The 27,686-nt window shown below is 37.6% G+C and overlaps 1 protein-coding gene across 7 annotated transcripts in view; it reads right to left on the reverse strand.

The window, feature by feature from the left end:
• The window catches only part of Cyrib (CYFIP related Rac1 interactor B), a 127,343-nt gene that overhangs the window by 26,612 nt on the left and 73,045 nt on the right, over nt 1-27,686 (reverse strand). For all 7 annotated transcript variants that reach the window (XM_085678929.2, XM_085678926.2, XM_085678924.2 and 4 more), the window contains one exon: nt 9,661-9,699. Coding sequence is in view for 1 of the 7 variants with exons in the window: in XM_048457449.3 (XP_048313406.2) it covers nt 9,661-9,699 (39 nt within the window). In the remaining 6 variants the exon portion in view is untranslated. The remainder of the gene's footprint in view (nt 1-9,660; nt 9,700-27,686) is intronic.

Below are 27,686 nucleotides of genomic sequence, written 5' to 3' on the forward strand. Positions count from 1 at the left end.
AAGTTGTCAAATGCAATTTTAACATCAGTTTTCCTGACACACTACCATGATAGTACTGGAGAGGGAAAGAAGGAAGCAACTCAGTTTCATTACTTTTAGTGTACATGTATACCATGACATCTTCAGGGAAAGTGTTTTCCTGTGTCCTCTTCTATAAATCTGCTTGATTTCAGCTACCACACCCTAATGTGGGCCTACGCTCTTCACCCTTGCTATAAATCTGCTCTTGACCTACTCATTCCCCAGTATAATGATGTAGGATTTCTAGTCCTTTCATCTCAATAAAAATGCTTACTTTAAAAAATGACTGCTTATCTGGTATGGTGGTCCTCAACCTTGATACCACTTGGATGAGTTTTCTTTAGTTACTGAGGGTCATCTCACACTTCTGCATCTTTAACACATTCCACTAGAAATCAGTAGCAAAGTGAATGCTCACAAACATACAATGCGGTGATCAAAACTGCCCCCCAAATGTCTTCTCAGAACAAAATTATTTCTGGGAAAGAATGACTGACTTAGCACATGTTGCCTGCCCAATGCCCATTCACTGTGGATGGCTAAGGGTGTCTCCAAATAATGACAAGTGTTTCTCAGGAGGCAAAAGTACTCCTGGTTGACAACTGCAGCTTTCAATGTATAATTATAAATACCAAATTGTCCTCAGAATACCTATCCCCAAGAGACTACTCCACATATTTTGATTAAAACAAAACAAAAACAAAAAACACTCCTAAAACATCTGACCCATTCTTCCATGCATGACTGAGTCACCTGTGGGGGCTAGTCATGTTAAGCTAAGTATGGGCAGGTCACCCAAAGGAAATTCTTTACTTCCAATCATTATCTCCTGGGACTCTGGTCATCAATGAAATGAAATTAAATGGACACCTGAGTCTCAATAGTTTACCCTGAGGCAATGTCTGGTTGCAGGAGGAACCACAAGCTGAGATTACCCGACCTCCACCCAAGAACAGACCATTCAAAGGAAATGCCTGGTATTCCAACCACTGTAGATAGGAACACCTGCCAGAACACACTCAACAGGACACCCTAGACAAATGTCAGCCAATCAGGGGTTTTAACACCTCAGAAATCCCTCACCCCCACCTTTACTACTATAAAGCCCTATTTTAATTGAGCTTGGAGCTCTCCAGTTATTCCAATACATTGGACATGCGGAGAGACTGAGTTTGCAAACTTGATTAAAGGCTCTTTGCTAGAAAGAAAGGGAAGGAAGGAAGGAAATGACCTTACTGCATTTTTCACATACAAAATGCAAATGTCTCCTGCCCATTATTGAAGGGGTGGAGCCAGTGGATCCCAGGAGTTTGATGGCCAAACAGAGTAAGAAGAATGGTAAGCCTATATAGGATTCATGTGAGAAACTTTGTCAAAAACTAAGTAGGAGAAAGATAAGGGAAGATACTCAATGTCTCCCTGTTTTTCCCGTGTGCGCACACAGGTACTCCCACCTCTGCACACACACACCTGAATACACACCACACTTTGTGATATCACAAATCTTAACAACGGAGTAAGTATCCTTAGCTTAAATTTCTAGCCTTTCTTCCCAGTACAGCTATGCTTTAAGGGAATAACTTCTAAAATGAGGCAAAGCTATCCAAGTCCACTTGCTTTATTAGAAACCCCAGGCTCCTCCCTTTGCACCTACTCCTTGAAGACTGGCTCTGCACAGCTCAGCACATTCTGTCTGCTCTAGTACTGCACAGCGCTTCACTTCCTGTCATCTTCACAACTTGGTTAGTAAGTACACTGTCTGCCATCAGCCTTCTCTACTTTTTCAACTCCTAATCTTTCAATCCATTACTATCTGCCTCTTACACCTACCATTACATCAAAGCTGTCCCTATCAGAAGCAGCTGTCATAATGACACTATCAATACACTTTTTTGTCACTAGTTTAATGGGTATTAGGCTTACTGCTCCTCTATCCTGGCCCTTGACACCACTGCTTCTTACTACGATTATTTCAAAGACCCTATGTGACCACCCTGCTTCTACTCTTTTCTCCTCTGATAATCTCTGATTATAAGATAAACTGGTCTTTTAAAACATATCTAAATCAGACTGTGGTCTTTCTCTTTATAAAAACCACACAATCGCTTCCTGTCATAATATAAAATCTAAACCCTTATCAAGTCCTATAGAACACTGTGATGGAGGCTGTATTGATGGCTCAGTGGTGAAGAACACTGATTTCTCTTTCATAGTGCTCAGGTTCAATTCACAGCACCTGGCAGCTTACAACAAAGTACGAAGTATCCACTGCAGGAGAGTAATCTCTCACCATGAATTATCAGCACATGCCAAGATCAAAAAATTTTAAATTTTAGTATAGTAAAAGTTGAGTTTTAGTATGGAGAAAGCTGAATTTTTATCCTGAGAGTCTCACAATATGTGACTCATTTCAAGTGAGTTTACTGGTAAAACCACACCTTCCACTGTGTAAGCTACAGGACATGTGCTACATTTCTACTATGGTGACATCTAGTGGATATACTTCAAACTTTAAATTTTAAAATGAAGACAATTCAACTATATAAATTTACTCATAGCGATATGAAGTCATGTATAAGAAATATAATAAACTGAGAGATCAGTACATGGAAATAGAGGTGAACCACAACCATGGTATTATATCAATTTTCGTAGCATTTGGGTTTGACTGGACCGGCCTTCAGCCATTCCAGCTAACAAAGAACATGCAGGTAAGCATACGAGGTTATTCAGAATGCTGTCAGATTCCTCTTGAAAAACATAATATTCAGAATTCACTTTCTTAAACTTAACACTTTCTGAAATTCATAACAGTAATAATTACATTAATTAAATTTCTTTTCATGAACTCAAAAGGGTGGCTAATTTATTACTATTCATATCATGAATAATATTCTGTCCTATGTAAGAATGAAAATGTCACCCTTGATTTTTTTTTAAGTATTCTGCTTTGAATTATGGTTTCCCTCGTATACTGTGTTATAAAATAAATATATACCAATAGTTTTAATGATGATTAATCTGGAAACAAGCTATTTTAAGATGATTTTATTCTAGTATATATCCCAAAATTGTACTACACTGATGTAAGACAAAAGAGCAATGGAAATGCTGCTGATGGACATGTAAACTGGGATGGCTACTTTGAGAAAGAGTTTGGTGCTCAATATAAAAGTTCATGTGTTATATATACCCAGAGAATTAGAACAGCACAAATAAACTAACTTTAGCTACAAACGTCTTACTTAGGTGAATGAGAAACACCACCACGGAAACTTGATCAGTTATCTCCATGTGACAACATTAATCGATATGACATACCAGTACCTGTTTGAGGGGATAAACATAACACTGGACAACTCAAAAGGTTCCAATAATGTTCCAGTTCTTCAATTATTGGTAGATTCAAGGAATCTCTTATTTTTAGATTTATAATATAGAAATAATAAATGTATAAATAATTTTTTTGTATTTACAAATAACTAAAATCATTTTAGAATATGGTCAGTCATTACAGGGCACATGGTTTTCATTCCTGTATGCCTCACCAAAAAGCTTAGATTAGAATTCCGGCAGCCACCCAATTCTCAACATTTATTTAACAAATGATACATGATTTATTTTAATAATTTAGCATTATGCAAAGACCCAAATGGTTCTATATGTAGTGTATAATGTCTGTTAGTGATGGTGACTAATTAAAATCTAGTGACAAATAGAGATAGCAGACTGACTGTGAAATGAATAAAGGAAACCATGAACAAAGGATCTAGTCCAGTCTCAGTAAGGCTGATTTAAGACTCCCCAGAGAGAATAAGCTTAATTCTTTGTTTGCTATGTATTTAAACTGAGAAGTAACTGGAAAAAATACAGTAATATTCATATACTCTGCCACCCAGATTAAAGCTGTAACATAACTTGCATTTTACTATTAAAAGTATGTGCCTTCCAAAAACAAAAAACAAACCAGACAGTACTGGCACATGCCTTTAATACTAGCACTCAGGAGGCAGAGGCAGGTGGATCTCTGTGAACCCGAGGCCAGCATGGTCTACAGAGCTAGTTCCAGGACAGCTAGGGCTACACAGAGAAATCCTGCCTTAAAACTTCCTCCCTAAATTAAAAAAAAAACAAAACAAAACAAAACTGTGCCTCTTTTTGTATTTAGAGGCCATCCATCTGTACTCATGGGGCTGAGAATTACATGCTGTACTGCCTCTATGGCTTTTTTTAACCACTAGTGTTGACAATCTGTGTATGGCATTTCCCCTCAAATCCCCACTAGCCCAGTTTCTGTTAAGTTACGCCAATGGAAAGCAATGGCGAGTAATGAGAAGGTGGGGGGGGGGGGGGGGGGGAGGAAGGTGTGTGTGCCTAGGTGGGTTGGGTTAGGAATTGCTGAACAGTGTGAATAGGATGATGGCAGCAGACTGTCTTTAAGTTTTCCTTTTTCTGTAGGCTGAAGCAATACTGAAGACTGAACCTACAGCTTTGTGTATGCTAGGCAAAATCTCTACCATTGAGTTTTCTCCCTGGTGCTCTTCTTATTTGGGGGGGGGGGGGAAGGGTCTCATTAATTTGCCAATGCTGGTCTTGAACTTGTGATTCCCCTGCCTTGGCTTCCTAAATAGCTGGGATAAAGGCCTGCACCACCAGGCTTGGCTTTCTTTTCTTTTCACTACTCGTATTTCATGTCTTTCTTAGACTCAGTATTTCTAATACTTTTGGAATCATCTATGTATGTATGTATGTATGCATGCATGCATGTATGTATGTCTCCAGGTTGATCTGTTTTCTTAACTCAATGCTAACTGGTCTACCGCCATCTTTCTCTGCAATTGAGGTTTTAAAATTCTAAACATGGAGTTCTGCAATACTAGTTTTTAATGCTTACATTCAAGTGAAATCTTCATTTAGTCTTTAACTTTTCTCAACTTTGTTCATTTTAACAGCTCAATTTAACACCTTTTCTTTGTAATCAGTGCTTATTATTTAAGTAGTATGTCTTCAGAATTACCTCAACTATTTTTGGCCTTTAATTCTCCATGTGACTGCCAAATTCTATAAAAATTCTGAAATGGGCTGGGAAGATATCAGTCAATGAAGTGCTTGTCACACAAGCATAAGGACCTCAGTTTGAACCTGTGGTTGTTTAAATAAGAATGGACACTATACACTCATATATTTTAATGCTAAGGGAGTAGCATTAGGAGGTGTGGTCTTGTTGGAAGAAGGAAGCCACCAGTGGTGGGCTTTCCAGTGCTACTCCCTCTCTTCTTGCTATCTGGATGTAAAGTTCTCAGCTACTTCTCCAGCACTATGTCTGCCTGCATGCTGCCATACTTCCTGTTACCATGATGATAATGGAAACTTCTGAAAGTAAGTAATCCCCAGTTAAATGTTTTGTTGCTTTTTTTTAAGTGAAGAATTGCCATAGACATGGCAACTTTTCACAGCAACAGGACACTGACTAAGACAGATCCCCAGAAACCACGTAGAAAAGCTGGGCACAGTAGAGAAAGGCAGATCTGTGGGACTCACTGGCCAGCCAGTACAGCCTGTATCAAGTTTCAGGCCAGTAAGATTCTGTTCTAAAATTCAAAGTGGATAGTATCTGTGTATACCTATATGAACATGCAATCATACATATTGACAAAGTCATCCCTTCAATTCCCACCCCTACAGACTCCTACAGACTGTGACTTACATTCAATATATTCTTCAGTGAGGCAGCACTGCCGTCTTACAAAGTCAACCACACTGTCACCTAATCTATGACTATAGTAAATTCATTTTCCACTGCTAAACCGTTTTTTGTTAATTCTCCAGGAAAAAAACTATTTTTAAAGTGTCTATGGTGTATGCTTAGTATGCTTAGATTCAGTAAACATTTTTTTGTTCTTTGTTATATTATGCTTACTGAGACAGGGTCTCTAGATAGAAAAGCTGGCCTCTAACTCAGGATACTCCTCCCTTAGTCTCCTGAGGGATGAGATTACAAGTGTAAATTATCATGCCTGGTTCTAGATTTGGCTTACTAATATTCTACTTTAGATTGAAAGTAAGATTGAATTTACTCTGCATTTGAATGACATTTTAATCAAGGCTATTTTATATGAAAGTTCTCTGTACTCTTCAGAGTAGATTATAAAGTAAAAACCTGTTAGTTCTTCAACGTGATTCACAGCAAATTTGGCCAAAACTGTACAAGTGTTCATCCTTTTCATGTTTCAAACAACTATACAGCAGACATACTCTTACAAAGTCAATTTCAATAAATATTTTTGAATTCATGAACTTTTTGATGAGTATGTCAAGAAAATTTAATCATCAAAAAAGCAAGTACCTAAAAGATGGTCATCCCACAAAACAAAGTACAAATTTATAAGTTAGGGGATAAGTTTATAGACTGTATTACCTATGAAATTATAATTCCAAAATAAACACCACAAAGATTAAGGAAATCAAGAGCGAGGCTGGAAGGTAAATTTGTATTGCTAAGATAAGCTGACACAGACAGCAACGTTTTCCCATGAAGCTCTTTCCCATCATGAACACATCATCTTCAATGATGCTCATTGTTTGTAAACATGTTAGAGCAAGGGCTAAAATCCTACCAACACCAACATTATCAAAAATAGCAGTATGTTTTAATTTTTGCATGGAGACTACAGAGACATTACAATTCTACACAACACTCAGATTCTTTGGAAAAAAGAGGGAGGAGCTAGGAAATCTGTCCAAATTTCCTAAGCAAGAATGAAAGTCCAGTGCTAGTGATCTCACTAGGGCTGAAACACTGGCTTTGAAACTTGCGCTTCCACTGTCTTCTCTTAATTTCAGTTAAAGATAAAGTACTCTCCTAACTCAGCTGTCCCTTCTTTTCTATGTAGACTGAGGGTTCTTGCTTTAATGTTCCTGTAAGGAGTAAGACATCATGTCAAATAGTTTTACATTAATTTGATTACCAATAAATACGAAAATCTTATCCAGGGAAGGAAGCATCCAGGCTAAAATGGAAAGATCACAGCCACTTTCACCGTAGTCTGAATTTCCTCCACAATATTCAAGTAGATCCAGCTAAACCTAAATTTTTGATTTTAGACAATTTTTAGGGAAAAAAAATATAGTCATCCACACAATATGACATAAATGCTGGCCTCAGGAATCCCAGAATCTGTATACTGAGCTTAAATCCCTCATGTGCTAATTTCGCTCCAATTGTTCCAATTCTCAGAGGCTACCCATAACCAAATATAAACAATCCTCATAACTACTGAACAGCCCTTGAAGTATCTTCAAATATGTGAAATGGAAGTTGAAAGACTGTTATCCATTAGATCATTATACATATATTCACAGGGGTAAAACTTATAAACATCTCCTAACTAGTAATTATGATGGTTGGCTTTTTAAAGAGCAAAACTTGTATGTTTAGAAGACACTTACCATAAAGAGCTTCTTTGCCACTGCAGACTAAAGGAACAATGGAAGGCAACTTTTCCATGGTGTGACTATTAACTGTTTTACCCAATGTGTCCTTTAGATGACACAGGTACTTTACCTACTAAATGCTGGTATAATGAAAAAGTTCAAAACTAATTAAAAAAAAAAACCTTCAGCAGGAAGATGTTTTGCAAATATGACTGTCACAGGACATAGGAGCTAGAAAGTCCTTACCTAGTACTGAGGCCTTTCCTAGGTCTGGCATAATCAAGGAAGTTAGCACAGTGAAACGGTTTCCCCTGTTGTTACACCTAAAGCTTAAAAATCATTCTCCTACATATAACTCCTCCAGGCTCATCGTAATCAAACAAAATACAAAAACAAAAAGCATTATTTTTCTCTGCTCAGGAATATAATCTTTAAGATATGTACCTGAATCATCTTCTACACTTATGCATCATTACCTTTTATAATGCCAATAAGACTCTGGCAGAGGTCATTCATTATATTTTGCCAAGCAGATAGTAATTACAAAAAAAATGCATTTTTAAAATTATATCAGCTTTAAAAGAACTGTTTTACTTCATTTGAAGAGTATAAACAAACCCCCTGGGTAAATTTTATTTTATTTGAGGCAGGATTCAATATGTAGCCCCAAACTCCAATTTAAAAGTAACATTTAAAGCATTTAAAGTAACAGTGTAAATTTGTTGGTGGGTTTGTTTGTCTTTTTTAAAGGCAGATTTACACACAGCTTTTTTTTAAAAAAAAAAGTATTTTCTCCCTTTTCCCCCAAAATAGGGTTTCTCTGTAACTTTGGAGCCTGTCCTGGAACTCACTCTGTAAACCAGGTTGGCCTCGAACTCACAGAGATCCACCTGTCTTTGTCTCCCATATATTGGGATTAAAAGTGTGTGCCACCACCTCCCATCAAAAAAGTATTTCCTTAGTAAAATAGAATTTTAAATGTTTTAAAGCCATTACAAGACCAAACGTATTAAGCATACATCATAAAAACTTAACAAAGATTGCTATTACATATTATAGCTTTTAAAATTTCACAAGCATAAGTGAGGAATATTTATATAAGCCAAAATTTAACTCACTTATTGCTTTAATATTTCTACCATTATGTCCAAAGTTGCTGGTAGGGATAAAAGAGAAAAGAACACAAATGAAAAAGGATAAAAAAAAAAATGCACACAAAGGGTGTGTGAGATAATGGGGGAAAACTCAACTCCTGAATCTTATGAAAGGGAACTAAGAACTATAGAAATTCAGTGATTTAGGCCAAACCAGCAATTGGTGGAACAGTAAAGTTTCCTTTAAAAACCCTGAAACTGCAGTTTTGGGGAACATCTTTAAAATGGAGTACTAAGGCCAGAGCACACTTATACAAAGAACTCAGTATCTCCACAACACAAATGAAGTCAAATACCCAATCCTGGTCCCTTCAAAACCAATGCTGGTGGTGCTTTTGTAATCAAGCAAACTGCCACAGACTTGCCATTCCCTAAAATGCCTACCAAATGCTCTTTTCCAGAAATTGCTGTTTCTGTTATTACTTCTAACATTTTAAAAACATGTTTACTTAATCATTACTATTTATTTAATATGTATGTGTACATGTACATATGCATGTTTGACCTTAAGGTCAGAAGACAACTTGATGCAAACAGTCGTCTGCTTCCCCTACTAGGTTCTGGAACTCCAACTCAGGTTTCAGACTCATGGGAAGTACTTTCTTTCACCTGTTGTGCCATCTCACTAAAATCTTTCAACACTTTTCTTTAAAGGACTAACACTAACAAGACAGAATTCTTATTTAAGATAATGTATAAAAGCATTCTCCTTTCTAGTTCCCAGTACAGAGGTCTCCTATTCTCTCCGCCTCTCCCTCCCCTTATACTATTAAACTTCTATCGATCAATTTTACAGCTTACAGATAAACAAAGAGAAGGGAATCTGAAGAAAAACATACACCTCTCCTATTGGAAAGAGTTGTAAGTAAGTTCTTAATAGTTCACATGTTCACCATTACTCCCTATTCTAAGCCAGAAATCAAAGTATTATCTAAACATACTTTTAGCAATTCAGTATAAAAAAATTTCCCTAAATTATATTTATTTAATAGTTTATATAAATAATTTTCACTTATGTTTCAATAATCATTTCTTCCAAAGACATATTTACCTTCAGCCAGTGCTGGTGATTCTGTCCTTGTCCTTCTATCTGTTTAAAGAAAAAAAGGGAAGAGAGTCTAAAACCTCATTATACTTTCAAGTAAGTTATTACAGCTAACTTCAACCATAAGTACCCTGAGTTCCCCAGACCCACATAAAGAGTGGAGCATGGTACATTCCTTACCACCTAGAATCAGAAGAGAGAGAACACAGAGATAGACAAATTCCCCCCAAAGTCACCAGCCAGCCTACCCAAAATAGACTCTTTCTCTGTCTTTCCCTTCCTCCTTCTCCCTCCCCCACCCCCGCCGTGCGCGCGCGCGCGCACACGCGCACACACACACACACACACACACACACACACACACACGACACAAAGTGAAGGCTAAGGAAAATACCCAACTTTGACCTCTGGCCTTCACATATGCACACACAAACAGCTACACAAACAAGCACATATATTTCATATACACACCACACCCTCACAAATGCTGTTTACAAATGTATTTCCTTAGATGAATCTAAAATCTCTTTATGAAGGACCTACCTCGAGTAAAATATCATATTAGCCCTACAAGAACACCAACAAATGGTAAAACAACAAGGATGCAGAATTCAAGACATTCAGAGACAAACAGTAACCCAAGAAGATAACTCATCACTGTGCATGAAAAAGTTAACAAGAGAAAGACAATTGGCAATTTTCTATATCCTTATCACAGGGGCCAAAGGGATCTATTTCTATTCTCTTACCAAGGCTGAAGTTCACCTGGTGACAAAATCTTCAATGCCAGTCTTATCTGAGGTGCTAAAACTCACATCCTATGGTAATAGCCCAATATTTGCTACTGGCAGATTTGAGAAAACCAAAGTAAGCCACAGAGTGCTTTCAATATGGATTCTACCAGTTCCAAATGACTTAGTTATCATTTTGTGACTAAGAACACCTTTAAGATAACCATTGCAACTAAACAGCTCACATAAAATTATCTGACTAATGTAACTACTCACTTTTGTGTGAAATTTTCTTTCCTTAATTATTTATTCTGTAACTCAGGAGCCCTGGGTTAAACAAACACAATTTCCATGTATTAGTACTGGGTAGCACCTTGGCACTTGTTTTCCCAGATGGCAAATGATCTAATGCTTAACACTGTCCTCCACAGGCTGAAATGTGTCTGACATTTTATTTTGATGAGTCAATAGACAGAGGCAATAAAGTCCATTCATCCAAATCCTCCAGATCAGTTTTGTTTACCCTCACTTTTTTTTAAGGGCAGGGGTAGGAAAGAGAAGGTCTTCTCCAGGGCACACAGGAGAGCTCTGCAGAACTCTAAGCATTAACTGTTCTTTGGCTACTTTCAACTCCCTACTCTGAAACAGTGTGTTAACATGGATAGAAGAGTGAGAGGATGGGCAGGAAACTAACCCTAACAGCCATAAGACCCTACAGATGCTATGCCACAACGCAAACAAGGAGGCAGTTACTGCAACAAAAGGATAAATCAACTAAAGGCATTGGACCTTTGAGTAAGAAGGCCAGGCCACTCAGGAAGAAGCTTACTGAGGTATCACTAAGCTGAAAGGAAGACCAAGAAAGCGAGGATGAGCCTCTTTCTACAGACTCCTGCTAGCCATCCCATAACCCTGTATCACAGGGATTGTGAGCTGCACCAGCAGACAACACAGGGAGTAGGCAACACAAGACATCTCTTGTGCACTCACACTCTCATCCAGGGAAATCTCAGCTGCATTCTCTGGCTCACTGTCTGCTATAAGAATCTGCCTAAAAGATGCCCACAGAACTCTGAATGCAGAGACAGAAAATGTAAAACTTAACTGTTAACATTATGGCCAATTTTTGACCAACAGGACAGGAAAGCTGGTGGATGAATACTCTCTTTGGTTCCTATTTGAAGGCGGTTTTCCTGTCTTTTCAAAGAACTTCCTCAAGAACCATTCAGTTGCTCACAAAGGTGACCTGCTCAATAAGCTATCTTTGAAAGGCCTTTGCTTCCATTTCACTTCCCCACCTCCCACCTATTTATCAGTAACACAGCCTAACCCTAACCCCCCACAGTAAGAGACTTTCACAAAAGCCTGTCTTAGGCTGTTTCTGGGAATGAAACCAGTTTATTTGTCTTCTAAGTCATCCAACGCCAATCAACAGTCTTTTTCAATCTCCTTTCTTAACGCCCTCTTCCCTCAAACTCCTGAAATTGACATGGCCGTGGCAGTCCTAGGTCCTTTGCTCCCTTCAGGACTGCACTGTCTCACAGCTTTATTGAACAGCTACATAGCCCAAGCTTTCACGTCCGACTTTTCTAACTTGGTGCTCACACAGTTACATCTACTCAATTTCTCCAAGAGATACTCAAACTTCACATGTCCCAAACTCAACTCCTCATTTCTACTACTCAAATCTCATCTACTTGAAGCAATCTCCATCTCATATGACACACTTCTACCTTTCCAGGTTAAACACCTTGGATTCTTCTTCCATTTCTCTCTCTACACTCCATGTTCTACTCTAAAAGTCTGACCCCATTAGCTGTTCTAAATCTACAAACTCTTTAGGTTCCATCTAAGTCACAAAGGTCATCAAATACAGAGCTGGGACCACCTTAGGTAGAAGTGATAATTAGGGCAAGCACATAGGCCACTGCTGCTAACTAAGTGTCAGATATTCACATCTAACAAATGTCTGCAGCAACCAAACAGAATACTCTGCAGACTATATTTAGTTATTAATCCATTGATTTGAAACTTGTCTTAGAACTTCACACAATCTGAATTTATTAGAGTATTAATCCTAAATCATTCACTTCCACCTACATATGTGAGTCATTCAGGATCAAAGCCTAACATCACTGTGGCTATCCACAAAAATGTTTCTAGGATCAATATTATTAATACTAGCAGAATGAACAGCTGTTTAATTTCTTTTCCCTGCAAAAACTACTTTCCCTAATAACTACTGCAGCCAACCAGAAGTAAGTGGCTTGGCTAGCCACTTAAAAAAGCCACAGGGACAAACCAGTAAGAACCACATGCCTAAAATCATGACAAAATTTCAAGTCACATTATCAAGTTCTTAATAAATCAGTACCTAATAAAATAAAATAATATACTAAATTATATCCACTAACCTTTGGAATAAAAAACCAAGACAAAAATAACAGTAGGTAATATTTAAATTGAATAATCCAAGCACCACTTAGTATCTACAAACCAAGCTTTCCAAGTTAAGTGTTAAAAATCATTCCTTTGCCTCCAGGAAAAGGTAAAACAAAAGCTGTGACTTGAGGGCACTCAGTCACTGTGTCAGAGCTACATGATGCTCAATAACTAGTTACAAAACCAAGCTACATGATGAAATCTAACTGAACTCAATTGTTCATGGTTCCCTTGAAATACACAGAAACCACTTTCAAAACCATCTTAGAAAAGGGAGCACTTAAATTAATGGGCCACTGAGCAGTTTTCAAAATCTGACAATACCATAAAATGTCCTACATGTCTTGGGGAGGGGGAGTCAAGCTAATTGTGGGGTTTGAATAAGAATGACCCCTAGTTGGTGAAACTATCTGGGAAGGATTAGGAGATGTGGCCTTGTCTGAGGTGTGTCACTGTGTGAAACCTCAAAGCCCACAGCATTCTCAATGTAGTCCTCTTCTTGTTCTTCCTCTCTCTGCCTCATGATTGTATGGAAGCTCTCAGATATGGTTTCAAGGTCATGCCTACCTGCCCACTGCCATACTCCCTACCATATAACTCATGGACTACACTAGCTTCTGAAACTGTGAGACCTAAATTAAATGCCTTCTTTTATAAGTTGCCTTGTTCATGGTGTTTCACAGCAATAGAACAGTGTTCCCTAGAATCAAAACACAATTTATTATGAAAGTTAAAAATATATAACGTTAAAATGTATTACGAGAAACAGTTCCCTATAGTGCTCTGGCAAACAAAACAAGAGTGTATTTGTATCTATACCTAGAGGTGAGGCAATAGAACTTAGGTACCAGGAGAGAATTTCTCATGTCATGTCCAAGGTGAACTTTATGGGGTTGTTTGTTCTTTTGTGTTTTGAGATAGGGTTTCTCTGTGTAACCCTAGATGTCCCGGAAATCTTCTCTATAGACTAGGCTGGGCTCGAACTCAAGAGATTTGCCTGCCTCTACCTCCCAAGTGCTGGGATTAAAGGTGTGTGCACTACCATTGCCCAGCTTAAGGTGAACTTTGAAGAATGGGTGAGAGTTAGAAAAGATAGAAAAGGAAATAGAAAGTTCAAACATATTCTAGAGGAGGAAAGTGTTGTAACTATGCATAAAAGATTTGTTTACTGAGCAGTGTCAGAATAATCTCATGGAAAACTGAGACCCTTTGCAACTAATATACTACAGATGGATTACAGACGATTTTGAGAAATCTCAAAAATATTGTCTTATTAATTACTGGAGGAATAATATACTAAAATTTAAAGACTGGTAAGAAATTTATAACAGATAGCTATTACCAGTCAATTAAAAACTAAAAGTGCTGGAGAAGTGGTTCAGTGGTTAAGCGTCTTACAGAGGACCTATCTGGATTTGGTTCCCAGCAGGCACACGGCAGCTCACAACCTCCTGTAACTCCAGTCTCAGGAACTCCTAAACACATATGGTGCACATAAGTCTGGCATATACACAAAAATAAATATAAGTGAAAAAATATAAAAATGTCAATAGTTCCTTAATCAGGAGGAAAAATTACGATAACTTAGAACAGGTAGATAAAATAATAAACACACATATAAAGTAAATACATAAAGACTTCATGCAATTTGCTAAATTACCCCATTCTCTATAAAATCTTGACAAACTAGGATTTTATTTACAACTTGAATAAGCCCCAGGGATCCTCCTGGTTCTGCCTTTCTGGCTCTGGGGTTACAGGTGTGTAGATACTGTACAGTGGAACTTTTCTGATAACCTCAACTCAACTAAGGAATGTTTTAGAATATGCAACAACAAGCCAAAGACTATACAATGGTTTCTGGGGGAGGTACTCCAGTCAGGCAAAGATGAACTATGATATATATTCCCATAAAACAAATTAAGTTGTTTTGAAACTCTGTAAATTCAAATTCTGAAAACTTCAGTGCTTATTAGGAGATACAGGTACAATAGTGTTGCTCATTTTATCTGTACTATATGCTCTTATAAAATCTAAACACGTGATTCAATTTTAAAGAAATAATAAGTAATAAAAGGCATTGACAAATAAAAATATTTCAACTCCATATACAAAGAAAACAGTATTTTCCTAAAGGTCAATCAACATAAGATCAAATCAAATAAATAGCTACTCAAATGTAATAACCTGCAAAAAATCTATTTGTTCCAAAATAATTCCAAAGGCTGTTTGATTTTTAAGTTCAAATTTTTATTTGTTTCTAAATCATGACAGAAGTTCGTGGCTTATCTCAGCAATGCAAAGTTGATGTACAAACTATCTCTACCCAATTAACAAATTAAAGAGAACCAACCATATAAATTACCTCAAAAGATGTAGAGAGAACTATCAGTGAAGAATACATTTATGGTAAAACAAAACATATTAAGTAAAATAAAATTTGCAAAATAAAGCCATCTATTTCAACCAAAAGCCTAAAATAAACATAATTCTTGAGGAAGAAACAGTAGCTTTCCCTTTCAAATGTGAATGAGACAAGAGTGTCTGTCCACTGCCATCACCTTCTACTCAACACTGGATTTCAGGTTACAGACAGTGTGAAAAGTTAAGAAAAAAGGGTTAAAAATACTAAACTGATTTATTTGCTTTTCATTTATGTGTGCATGCTTTTATACCATGCGTGTACAGGATCCTGTGGAGGTCAGAAGGTACTGAAAAGCAGTATGTGGCGGAGTCATCTCTTCACTCCCCTCCTTTTTAAAGAAATAATAAAACCTTTAGTTTCCACTATGAGAACTCCTGTCACAGGTAAAAATAAACGTACTTTAGAGCTCAAGCATTTGATAGGAATATACTACCAATACATGACTAGCCAACTGCGCTTATCTCAAGTGAAAAACTAGAACGAATTTATTTTCATATAAAAATTTGCATTAAAATCAGAATAAGGAACAAATCTAAAGCTGCATAAAGCATTATGGACAAAGCCATAATGACAACACCATGTTCATTACCAGGAACAGAGGCTATAATGACAGCAAATGACTGACATTCGTTAATAGATTCTTCCAAATTCACATAAATACTAAAGATATTTCTAAGCAAAATCCCAAGATAATTTTTGGTAGAACTTAATATTCTGAAATTTATATAAAAAAGCAAAATTTAAAAGCAATCAAAATGTCCAAGGAATGGAGTATGTCAGCTTGCCCAAACAGATTTCACAATATAAAATAAGCTACAGCAGACCTCATGGTACTGTACAAAGAACACACCTTACTGAGAAACAGGATACCCTGCCCAATAACAAGCACACACACACATACAAAGTAGGATGGAAGCGTGTGCTTCCATGTGTAGACCACTGAAGAAAGGAGATTGCTGCACAAATGGGGTGGGCTAATTATTCACATAAGAAAAAAATTTATACTACATCATAAATAAAAATAAGTTCCTGTGGAATTTAATCCTATAGAAAAAAATTTACAACTTTTAGAATGAAATACAGAATGCTTTTTTAATGGCCCCAAAGAAGAGACAAGCAAAGTGCTCACGGAAATGATTAAAAAAAAAAAAAAGGCACTACCCATCAGTGAAAACACTAGTATCAAGAGCTTTTAAGACTAACATGGTAGCCCACAGCCAGAGCCTAGGGCAAAAGACTGAGTTTAAAACAAGCCTGGAATACAAGGTTGAAACCTTGTCTCAAAACAAACAAACAAAAAGAATTGTTTAACAGAACACTTTAAAGAAACCAAATAGTAAATCACTGAGCTATAGGAATGACACATAAACCAGAGGAAGGATTAGCACCTAACACATACTATATACACCCCGCTAATTTAGTAGGATAGGGAGATTTGATTTTCAAAACGAGCCACAGCTGTAAAAATGTTTCAAACATATATAATCACAAAAATAAACAAGTAGGAAAACTATCTGTGGTTTTGACACTTTACAACCATCAGACTGAATGAATAATTAAGAAATCTGACACTATTAGATGGTTTGGTGGTTGAGGGCACTTAACTGCTCTTCCATAAGACGCAAGTTTAGTTCCCAGCATCTATGTCAGACTTCCTGTAAGGGCAGTTCCAAATAATTCACTGCCTTCCTGTCCTCTGCAGGCATCTGCACTTGGAGACATTAGCAACTAGGGAATCTGACAATCAAATAACACCCAACTACTACAAACTGTCACTATAGAAAACATGCCAATGTCTTATTAACTAAAAAACAAAACAAAAAAAAAACCACTGCACACCTTATGACAAGTTTATGCTCAGCTACATACCTCAGGTTTCAAGTGTTTATAACCTCGCCCCACTTCTGGTTCATTCCGTTTTCCTGGTGTGCCAACAAAATGTGATCACCAGCTTCCTATTTCAAAACCATCTGCTGTCCCCATTGTGGACTCTATTCCTCTAAACTGTAAACTAAAACTTTCTTCTGTAAGTTGCTTTTGGTTGTGGTATTTTATCACAGTAACAAAAAGTAACTAATAGGGTGGCTGTTAGGAGCCTAGATAGGACAGATAGATTCTGAAGAGATGTGACTAATAATAGATGTCTATCACTATAATTGCAGCGACAGTATCATGGAGTAGTTACTGATGGTAGAGTTCAGTAAATTCTGTGCTTTATATACTGTTTAATGTCTGTCAACTAAACAAATTATTCATGTACTAAATAATCTAAGTCTGCTTATAATACCAATTCTGAAACTCACCACAATCAAATTCTACAACTTGTTTCTAAGGATCTGCATTTTCCAAGATCAAGTGACTACAATACACACTAGTGTTTACAGTCTAGAACACTGGTTCTTAACATGCAAGTCTCAACCCCTTTGGAGGCTGAGGTTGCCTAAGACCATTGGAAAACACAGATATTTGCATTATGATTCATAACAGTAGCAAAATTAGAGTTATGAAGTAGCAATGAAAATTATTTTATAGTTGGGGTCAGCACAGCATGAAGAACTCCATTAAAGGGTTGCAGCATTAGGAAGCCTGGGAAGCACTGCTCTAGAAAGACCTCACTCCAGAGCCTGGCGTAGCCATCTCTAACAGCAGAAGCCACTGCGAGCCTGGAATCTCATGGAAAGGAGTACCTTTCTTCTAAATCATTTCTGTCCTTAGACGTCTAACTTACAACTACTCCCTACTCTAAATGAATGACAAGTAAACATGACAGAAGAGACTGGAAGAAATGCAATTTATCGATGCTTAAGGCCACAAAGACTGATCATTCTGCTAAAAAGACTGGGGTAGAAAAAAGAGATATCAACATATACACATCAGATAACTGACAAAATTTGGACAAACAAGTAATTTCTATTATCAATTAACATAACAAAAAAACCTTTAAATAAAATTGTCAGAAGTATCCGTAATAGCTTTATAGGTGCTGGCTTTCCCAGACTGTCAAAATAACTCAACTGTCACAAACTATTACTTTGGAGAAATATCATAGCATGTTACTGTATGTCTTGCTAGCAATCAAAGAAATGTTTTAAAAACTGTTTAAAATGCCATGTCTCAAGAGATATTTTAAAGATGCTGTGTGAGCAGTCCACAGGTAAGCCAAGGCAAGAAGAGACAGAACGGATTCAGAAAAGTAAACACATAAAAATAAAAACAAAATAAAATAAAATGCCTTGTCACTTAGTCTAAAGCACAAACTACTCAAAATTCAACAAAGATCAATACAGGTAGGCTCTGCCCTCCAATACATCAGATGCAAGGCACAGTCAAATTGCTGAGTAAAAAGACCTGACCTCAAGATGCTCATTGTCTATGGCATGACAGGCAAACAGATTGCTATGATACAGTGTAAGTAAATAAAATGCCACACTAGAGCTCTGTGGTTAAACTGCTATGGCGAGACTGAGAAGTAGTTTAATTATGTCTAGAGGAGAGTGTCAGAGAAAGCTAGAGCAGTCGAGTTTGCCTGTGTTTTTAAAATCACCACCAGCATTAACAACTTCCAAAGAAATTTTTCATATGCTTCAAGTTTGGTTAAATAACTTTTAAAAAGGTTTTGTATTGGCATATCTGCTAAGCTGAAAAAGGAAACTATTTTTCCCCTAAAGCAGGCATTTTAAACACTATTCATCTGATTGGTAACAAAGGATACATGACGAAATGAAATTTAAATCCTTAAAAAGGCTTCCCTAATCTAGGGCAACAAAGAATTGAAAGAACAATGGAGGTTTCTCAGTATCACTGAAAAGTACAAAACCACACAGATTCCTCTCAGCTTCTCCAGCAGTAACTCTCATTAGCTGCACATGCTTAAGCCTTCTATTTGCCCTTTTATTTTTACTTGCTCTTAAGAAGTAAACAGCCTAATTTCACATTTTGACTATTTAAGCCTGAACTTGTAAATCAGATTAGGAGGAGCCACATTCAAATATAGCTATGTACTATACAAGACCAAGACTACAAGTCTGTAAACCTAACCATAGGGAGGCTGACGCAGGATGATTCAGTTCAAAGTCACTTGGGTTACACAATGGACTGTAGTTTTTTTTTTTAAAAAAAGCATAATAGGTACATAGGTACAGAAACTAAATATGGAGGAAAATGGTGAAGGACAAAGACCAATGGTTAACAATCCAATGTTTTTTAAAAAAAATTTAACTTTGAGTATTAGTGTTTTTACATATACATTTGTGCACTAAGTGTGATCCTAGCGTCCACAGAAACTAGAAGACGACACTGGATTCCCCTGGAACCAAAGTTATTGAAGGTTGAGAGCTGCCATGTGGGTGTTGCAAATAAAACTGGGTCCTCTGGAAGAACAGCCCATGCTCATAACTGATAAGCATCTCTGTAGCCCTCAATTCATCAATATCTATAAAGCACTATAAATTATCCATTTATTATATATGCCCAATCCCTTCGCAATATCTTTTTGAAGACAACAGTAATCTTTCTTCTCTCTCTCTCTCCCTCCCTTCCTCTTTCCCTCTTTCTCTCTCTTTGGTCTTTCAAGACAGGGTTTCTCTGTAGCTTTGGAGTCTGTCCTGGAACTAGCTCTTGTAGACCAGGCTGGCCTCGAACTCAGAGAGCTCCACCTGCCTCTGCCTCACGAGTGCTGGGATTAAAGGCATGCACCACCACTGCCCGGCTGACAATATTTTTTAAATCCACAGTTAATTGTTCATATCAACAGCTGTTGTGCTCTGCACTATAAATTAGGAAATAACTGCTAACATTAACTAAGCAGCTTCTCAGGGTGAGATCCATGACAATGGATCATTTACTTGTCTCTTCTGTACTAAACTGAAACTAATGTGAGTGTGACTCACATGATTTCTTGATAACCAATAGCTACTATTCAGATAAACATTAGTTGGCATTTTTAGAGTGCCTGTCCTCTACTCTGGGAAAACCTATCACAGGCTCTGAAAGTACTATCACAGAGGAAGACCTTTAAGGAGAGACAGACGGAAGGTACATTGTGAGTGAGAACTCCATCAAACAAGCACATTCCTCAACAAGAGCTGCAACAATCTGAAAATTAAATAACCAAAACATTCAAGGGAAGGGGGAAAATTACTTTTTAAAATATCAAAAAGAAGTTTAAGACATCCCAGGAGGAAGAGAGGGAGGAAGAGAGGAAGGCAGGAAGGCAGGTGGGCAGGCAAAAGAAAGTAATCCCACCAAAAGCAGTTACTTTTAAGACTTCACTTTGTACAAATTTATCATGGGAAAACTTAATTTCAACTTTAAAACAACATACAAAGCTGGGTACATAACTCGGTGGTAGAAGTCTTGTCCACTGTAGGTAAGACTTTGGGTGGGTTTGAGCCTCAACAAAAATTAAGTACAAAAATATTTCACTTATATGATCTTATTAAGTAACCCAGTTACTCAATTAATTTAAATTTAAGTACACCTTTTCAAAATTAAAATTTCTACCAAACCAATGAGATAGCAGTTTCTAACCTGCCTAGTTTCACCATTCTCCAATCTAGTAAAAACTTCCATTTACCAGATTAAATTACCTTTTATAATACTAAGAATAGTTTCTGTAGTCTTTTATAATGGCTTCATCACTAAATGTGACTTTTTAAACCAGGCGTTCATTATACTAAACACTATGTAAGGAAAACGTAAATGCCAAGGAAGTTTCTAATAGCAGGATTTGACCTTCCCTAGCTATCCAGTCATAGTTCCTCTGCTTCTGACTATATCTTAAGCTATGTCAGGGCTAAAAGTGCAAAACAGCAAAAGCTGCCATTCCTTTATTGGCATGGTAATAATATAAGCTGAGTGTGCTCTGGGGAGCTATTCTCATGATAACAAACAAAACTCTCTACTCCTACACATGTATTGACTTTCTGGCCCTAAATTTATTGTTCCCAAATGCGCTCCCCCCCTCCACAAAAAAGTTTATACGGTATTAAAATGCATATTTTTAAAAACCTATGTTTGAAACTGGCCTTGGAGATTAGCTTTGTTCACATTCCACACAGGATGTTATTCATGCAATATACATTTAAACACTTGTTTTAAAGTCATCTTCCACAAAGTAAAATAAGTAAATTCTTTCATTACAAAAAAAGAAAAAAAATCCATAGTTGCTTGTCTCCAAAGTAGTAAGTAAAAATCTCAAAGAATTATAAAACTGCCTAAGAAAAACAGTTCTCTCAAAGCTGCTAGTAAGTGTACTCACTAACAGATAAACAGGAAGATGGAGTATGGGCAAATACTGTGTCCTGTGTACAATGTGAAGAATGTGCAAGCACTGGCGTCATGACTAGGTCTGTTCAGATGCCTGGGAAAATGTTCACCAAGAGACAACCAACATGGTGGCTTTAGTTTTCTATATTATTTTAATAAACTTGAGCATATATTTTGACAAGAAGAAAGCTATTGCCCGGTCTGGTGCAAGTTTATTATCCCAGCCATCCATAGGCCTAGAGCAGGACTCTCTAGACAACTCTTTCAAAATAAAAAGTAAAAAGAGCCAGGAATACAGCTTAGTAGTAGAGTGTTTGCTAGCAGTGTGAGATCCAAGATTCAATCCTCAGTCCTGCAAAAGGAAGGTAGCTAAGAGAAGGAGGTTGTTGCTATTGTTGTTATTATTTAACTATTAAATTATGGTAGGAAAAGTTATCACTAGGAAATGGGCAACTAGATGGCTAGGTAAAGTGCTTGCCATTTAAGTATGGGGGACCTGAGTTCTGAGTCCCAATACTCACATATAAAGTCAAACTTTGCAATATGTGTCCATAATCCCAGCCCTAGAAAGACACAGGCAGTTAGACCCCTAGGACTTGATGGCCAGTCAGTCTGAAAAGCTCCAAGTTCAATGAAAGACCCTGTCTCGAAGGTAGAGAGTAATAGAACACATTCAGTACCAACCTCTAGCTCATACATACACAAGCACACATATGAACACATATATACACCTGGTGCAGGAGAATTATCTGTATTCTGTCAATCATATTTTAGTAAAACGCTGATTGGCCAGGCAGGCAGTATAGGCGGGAAAGCCAGACAGGAAGTAGAGGTGGAGCAAAGAGACTGGGAGTATTCTGGAAAGCAGGAAGCTCCCTCCCCAGTTCTGCCCAGACCACCGGAGAGGAAAGATGTAAGCTGCCCCGCTGGAAAAGGTACTGAGCCATGTGGATAAGGATAATGTAGATAAGGATAATGGGGTAACATAAGTTATAAGAGCTAATAAGTAGCCTGACCTAATGGGCCAATCAGTTTATAACCTAATGTAGACTCTGTGATTTTCTTTAGGACTTGCCGGCTGTGGGGTACCCGACCCAGGCGGGACAGAAACCCCAACAAGCCAGCCGCCATACTACATACACCCTCAAACTGAAAACAAAGGTAGTATTCATACGGAACTAGCAAAGACACTGAGATCAATGAAAATCAACTTCAAAGTCCAGAAATAAGCACATTCATCTGCAATCAACTGATTATCACTGATGACAAACCTGATGCGAATGCAATTAGATAGCCACATGAGAAAAGATGAACTAGAAACTTATTTTTAGTTATTTTAAGTTGCTCCAATGGCAACAGCTTAAAAAAAATCATGAAACTTTTTCAAGAAAACATTGTAGTACATCTTTTTTTTTTGGGGGGGGGGTTGTTTTTCAAGACAGGGTTTCTCTGTGTCACAATTCTGGAACTTGCTTCCTAGACCAGGCTGGCCTTGAACTCACAGAGATTCATCCGCTTGTCTTGGCCTTCTAAATGCTAGGATTATAGGCATGTACCACCACCACCACTGCCCAGCTCTGGAGTGAATTGAAGAGTGAGAGTGTACTGTCAGGCACAGATGTCTTAGACCTGCCACTGAAAGTACTTGTTTGTTGTTTGCCTTGTTATAGACAGGGTCTTAGTCACCCAGGCTGGCCTTGAACTTGCTACACAACTGAGTAGCTGGGGCTTACCCCAGACTCCTGAGCCTCCCAATTCCACCTCCGATATGAAGCCAAAAAGCACTATTCTTTTTTTTAAAAAAAAAATCTTGTGAAAATGTTTCATTAGCATGTTATTAAATATAATGTACATTTCCCTAAATGTATTAATTATTTTAATCATATTTACCCCTGTTACGCTTCTCCTCCTGCTTTTACCCCAGTCTGATCCCTTCCTCTTTCTAACTGGTCATCCTGCTTCTATTTGTTTTATTTTTGGGGATCTAATGGTTTCATAGGGGGCTTATAAGCGCACTGCTGAGGATTTATCTACAGGAACATAGGCACCTTATTTATCAGTGGCTACAGCACTAGACTAAATGTTTCTCCCTCCCCACCAACCATTAACTGCATACACATCCCTGTGAGCCTCCTTTCTGTTGTTGTGACAAGTAACCAAGACTTATAAAAGAAACTTATAAAACTTTTATAAAAGAAAGCATTTAATTGGCTGATGGTATCAGTGTTACAGTTCATGATGGTGGAAAAAGGGCATGACAGCACAACTGAGCACTTACATGTGGATCCACAAGTAAGAGGCAAGAGGTACTCTGGAAATGGTACTAGTCTTTAGAAACCTCAAAGCTCATCCCCAATGACACACCTCCTGCAACAAGGCTACACCTCCTGAAACTTTTACATAAACTGGGGAACACAGGTTCAAACAGGAGACCACAGAAGTCATTCTCATACTAACTACCAAATACTTCAAAATATATCACTTGCAGGGTGGAGTGAGCACACCTCAATCCCAACACTTGGAAAGCAGAGGCAGGTGGATCTCTGTGAGTTGGGAGGCCAGCCTGGTCTACAGATTCAGTTCCAAAACAGGCTCTAAAGCTACACAGAGAAACCCTGTCTCAAAAACAAACAAAAAACAAAAACAAAACAAAAAATATGGGGCTGGAGAGATGACTCAGTGGTTAAGAGCACTGGCTGCTCTGATGCCCTCTTCTGGAATACCAGCATACAGGCAGACAGAGCATTCATACCCCCACCCCAAAACAAATCACTAAAAAAATTAAAAAGCCACAAATTGAGAGGAAATACTTGGAAATAATGTAGCTAGTAAAGGGCTTAGATCCAGAATATATAAAGAGCTATTAAAATACAAATAGAATACAAATAGTTCAAAAACAAAGTATATCTCAATGAAACTGCTCTTTAAAAAAACAGTTTTAAAACATTTTCATAAAGACAAGGCTGATCATCCACTACAATTCTTAATAAATAGATACCTACTAATGCTAACAGACCCTTAAGAGTCTACACCACATACCAAAGACAGAAGAAAACACTGGCCAGTTGTTGTCAACACCACTCATACCACAGTGGCACATCCACTTTAAAGAGTGCCAACCCTAGACTATGGGAACTTGTTCTACACACTATTCTATAAATACAAAGGGAAAAATTTAACTGCATTCACATTTTAATATGGAAGTCCCAACTATCAAAGAAATAATTAAATTCTAAAATGCTTTAATCCTTGATTTTTGAGCTACCTACATTTCCCACTAGCAATTTACAACCGGTTCTTACAACCAACATAACTAAACTGGCAATCCCAAGTATCTAAATAAATTCACAAACACTATGATTTAAATGGAAGAAGTGAAGTTGACGACTTTTCAAAAAAATAGTGATAAATGTAATTATGAAACACCGTAAGATATTATGTAAGACAACACAAAATTCAAAGGTAACTAATAACCTTCACTAAGTAGAGTTAACTTGTTTACAATTAAGCATGGTGGCTCACATGTGTAATTCCAACACTTGGGAAGCTGAAAAAAAAGAGGATCACTGTAACTGTAACATTTGGGACCAACCTAAGCTATGCATTAAGTTTCAGTCAGCCTGGGCTACAGAGCCTCTATGTCAAAAACAAAAAACAACAACAACAACAAAAAAACAAGAGTGAACAAACTTTACAAAAAATAACTGAAAAGGATGATGAGTTTATTAAGTACTAAAAGAATCCTAGTCTATTAAAAAAAATCAAAGAAAAATTCCAAGTATAAACTTCTTCTAGCTACCTGTGTTAGGTGTTCTTCTAACCCAAAATCTATACTGTCACTTAAAGGACTTCAACTGAAAGTTTCATGAAATAAAAACAAAGGAGTCTTAAATCTTGCACACCATGGCAGCTTCTCATATTTCACTTCACCACCCCAAAAGACCACATATAGTGAGTTTCAGATCCAAAGATATCTGAGTATGTCAGGAAATGCTATTGAGTAAATGTTACTGAGCTATAAATTTACCCGAGAGAAAATTAATTATAACTCTATCAAGGTCATTATTTACAGGTTGGTATGTATCAAGAAAATGAATAACTAAGATTGTATGGATGGCTCAGTTCCTAAAAAGGCACTTGCTTGCTCTTTCAAAAGACCAAAGTTTAAAGACCAAAAAATAGCTCACAACTACCTGGAACTTCATTCAGTTCCAGGAGATCTGACATCCTCTTCTGGCCTCCACATGTACTAGGCATACACATAAAGGCAAAACACTCACACAATAAAATAAAAATAAATAAACCTCAAAAGAAAATGAACTTCAATCACAATGTGTACTGTGTTCTTCTATGCCAGGAACCTTTTTTAAAAGCAGACATACCAAGATAATTTATATAAGAAAATAACATTCTGCAATTATCTCTTTTGCATGTAGAGAGGAGGTACCAGCTGTCCTCTGCTCTACTATGTAAGTGAACAGCCATGAAATATAAAAATCCTGTCCCCTTCCACAAGGAAACAGGCATGCTTCAGTTTTTTTTTTGTTTGTTTGTTTTTGTTTTTCTATGCCTTGAAAGAACGAAAATGTATCCCTCCAGAACAAAACAAGCTCTAATGGCAGAACTTCACTACAGTATTTCCTAGCATTAGTATTACCTAGCACCCTTACTCTGCACAGTAAAACTGATATATTATATTCAATGCAGACATTCTGGTTATCACTATTTACTACAGAGGATATAGTGCCCCCCATTTCTGATACAATAATTTTGTGTCTTCTACCAGCATCCACGAAAGTGTTAATAGGAAATTTAGACGCTTACAATAGGATTAATCTCAGACTAATGATTCTTAATAGTTTTGGTCTTGCAACTACAACGTTGCCAATAACCATGACTTTCTAAGAGAAAAGGATCAAGTCCTGTGGACTGAGTTAAGACAGCATCTTGAAAACCAAGAGTGACTGGTAGTTGGTGGGGAGACTATAAAACACTTTTCCATTCCCCTACCCATACCACTGTCCTACTTATTAATCCATGGCAAATGAATCAACGTTTTGTGACAGCACAAACGTGAAATGGAAATCAGTGACACAAATGGTGGCTTGGCTACCTTCTCTTATCTGCACTGATAGAGAGAAGGGCATATGATGAAAATGGGTCAAAAGCCCTGTCAAGCTGGCAGGTCACACCAATGAATCTCCTAAGCTAAAATAGGTGGTGTTCGTAATGACAGCCTTGCTATCAATTACACAAGTGAACCAAAAGCATTAAAAGCTCCTTTGGTTAGCAGAGAAGGAATCCTGTGAGTGAACAGTCTTAACTACACTTGCGCATTTACTCCCACACACACACTACTCTCAACACCCATTCTTTGACTCCCTGTTTGCAACCCCAAACTTTAAGGAGAGACATGATTAGGAATATGATTGATGAAGGCTCCCTGACTCTTCTTAGAAACACACCTAGTACTACTACCCTAAATTCACAATTCTCTTAGACGCAAGCAACCTGACCACCACCCTATTTGGTTATGTAAAAAGAACAGACAATCAGATTCAGCTTTTTAGGAATCCTTTTTTAAGATTCTGGCAGGGTTTCTAGGGGGTGAAGAAAGCAAATGCCTATGGGTGGGGTTCTTTGCGTTAATTCAACTTGCTGTTATCATTTCTACATCTTATACTAGAGGAGAAATTAATGTGATATGTACTTATACTTTATAGTAGTTTGAATGAAAGTAGTCCTATAGACTCATATGTTTGGGTACTTGGTCCCCAGTTGGTAGAATTGTTTCAGAAAGATTGGGAGCTGCAGCCTCATTGGAAAAGCTGTGTCACTGGGAGTGGCCTAAGCCCATGTCATTCCCAGTGTACTCTCTGCCTCCTGGTGCTTGTGGATCCAGACAGGACTGACATCTCAGCTGTTCCTGACACCATGGATTTTACCCTCTGAAATTGTACACCCAATAAAGTACTTCTTTGGTAAGCTGCCTCAGTCATGGTATTCTGTCACAGCAACAGAAAAGTAACTAAGACCCTACCAGAGAGGATTCTTCTTCATCCAGAGAGGGTTTTTACAGAAAAGTGCTAGGGTGTGTGTGTGTGAGAGAGAGAGAGAGATGGGGGGGGGGGGGAGAAGAGAGGAAAGGTGGGAGAGGGAGAGGGGGA

Source organism: Myodes glareolus, chromosome 19, assembly GCF_982192425.1.
Source record: "Myodes glareolus chromosome 19, mMyoGla1.1, whole genome shotgun sequence".
Classification (NCBI taxonomy): Eukaryota; Metazoa; Chordata; class Mammalia; order Rodentia; family Cricetidae; genus Myodes; species Myodes glareolus.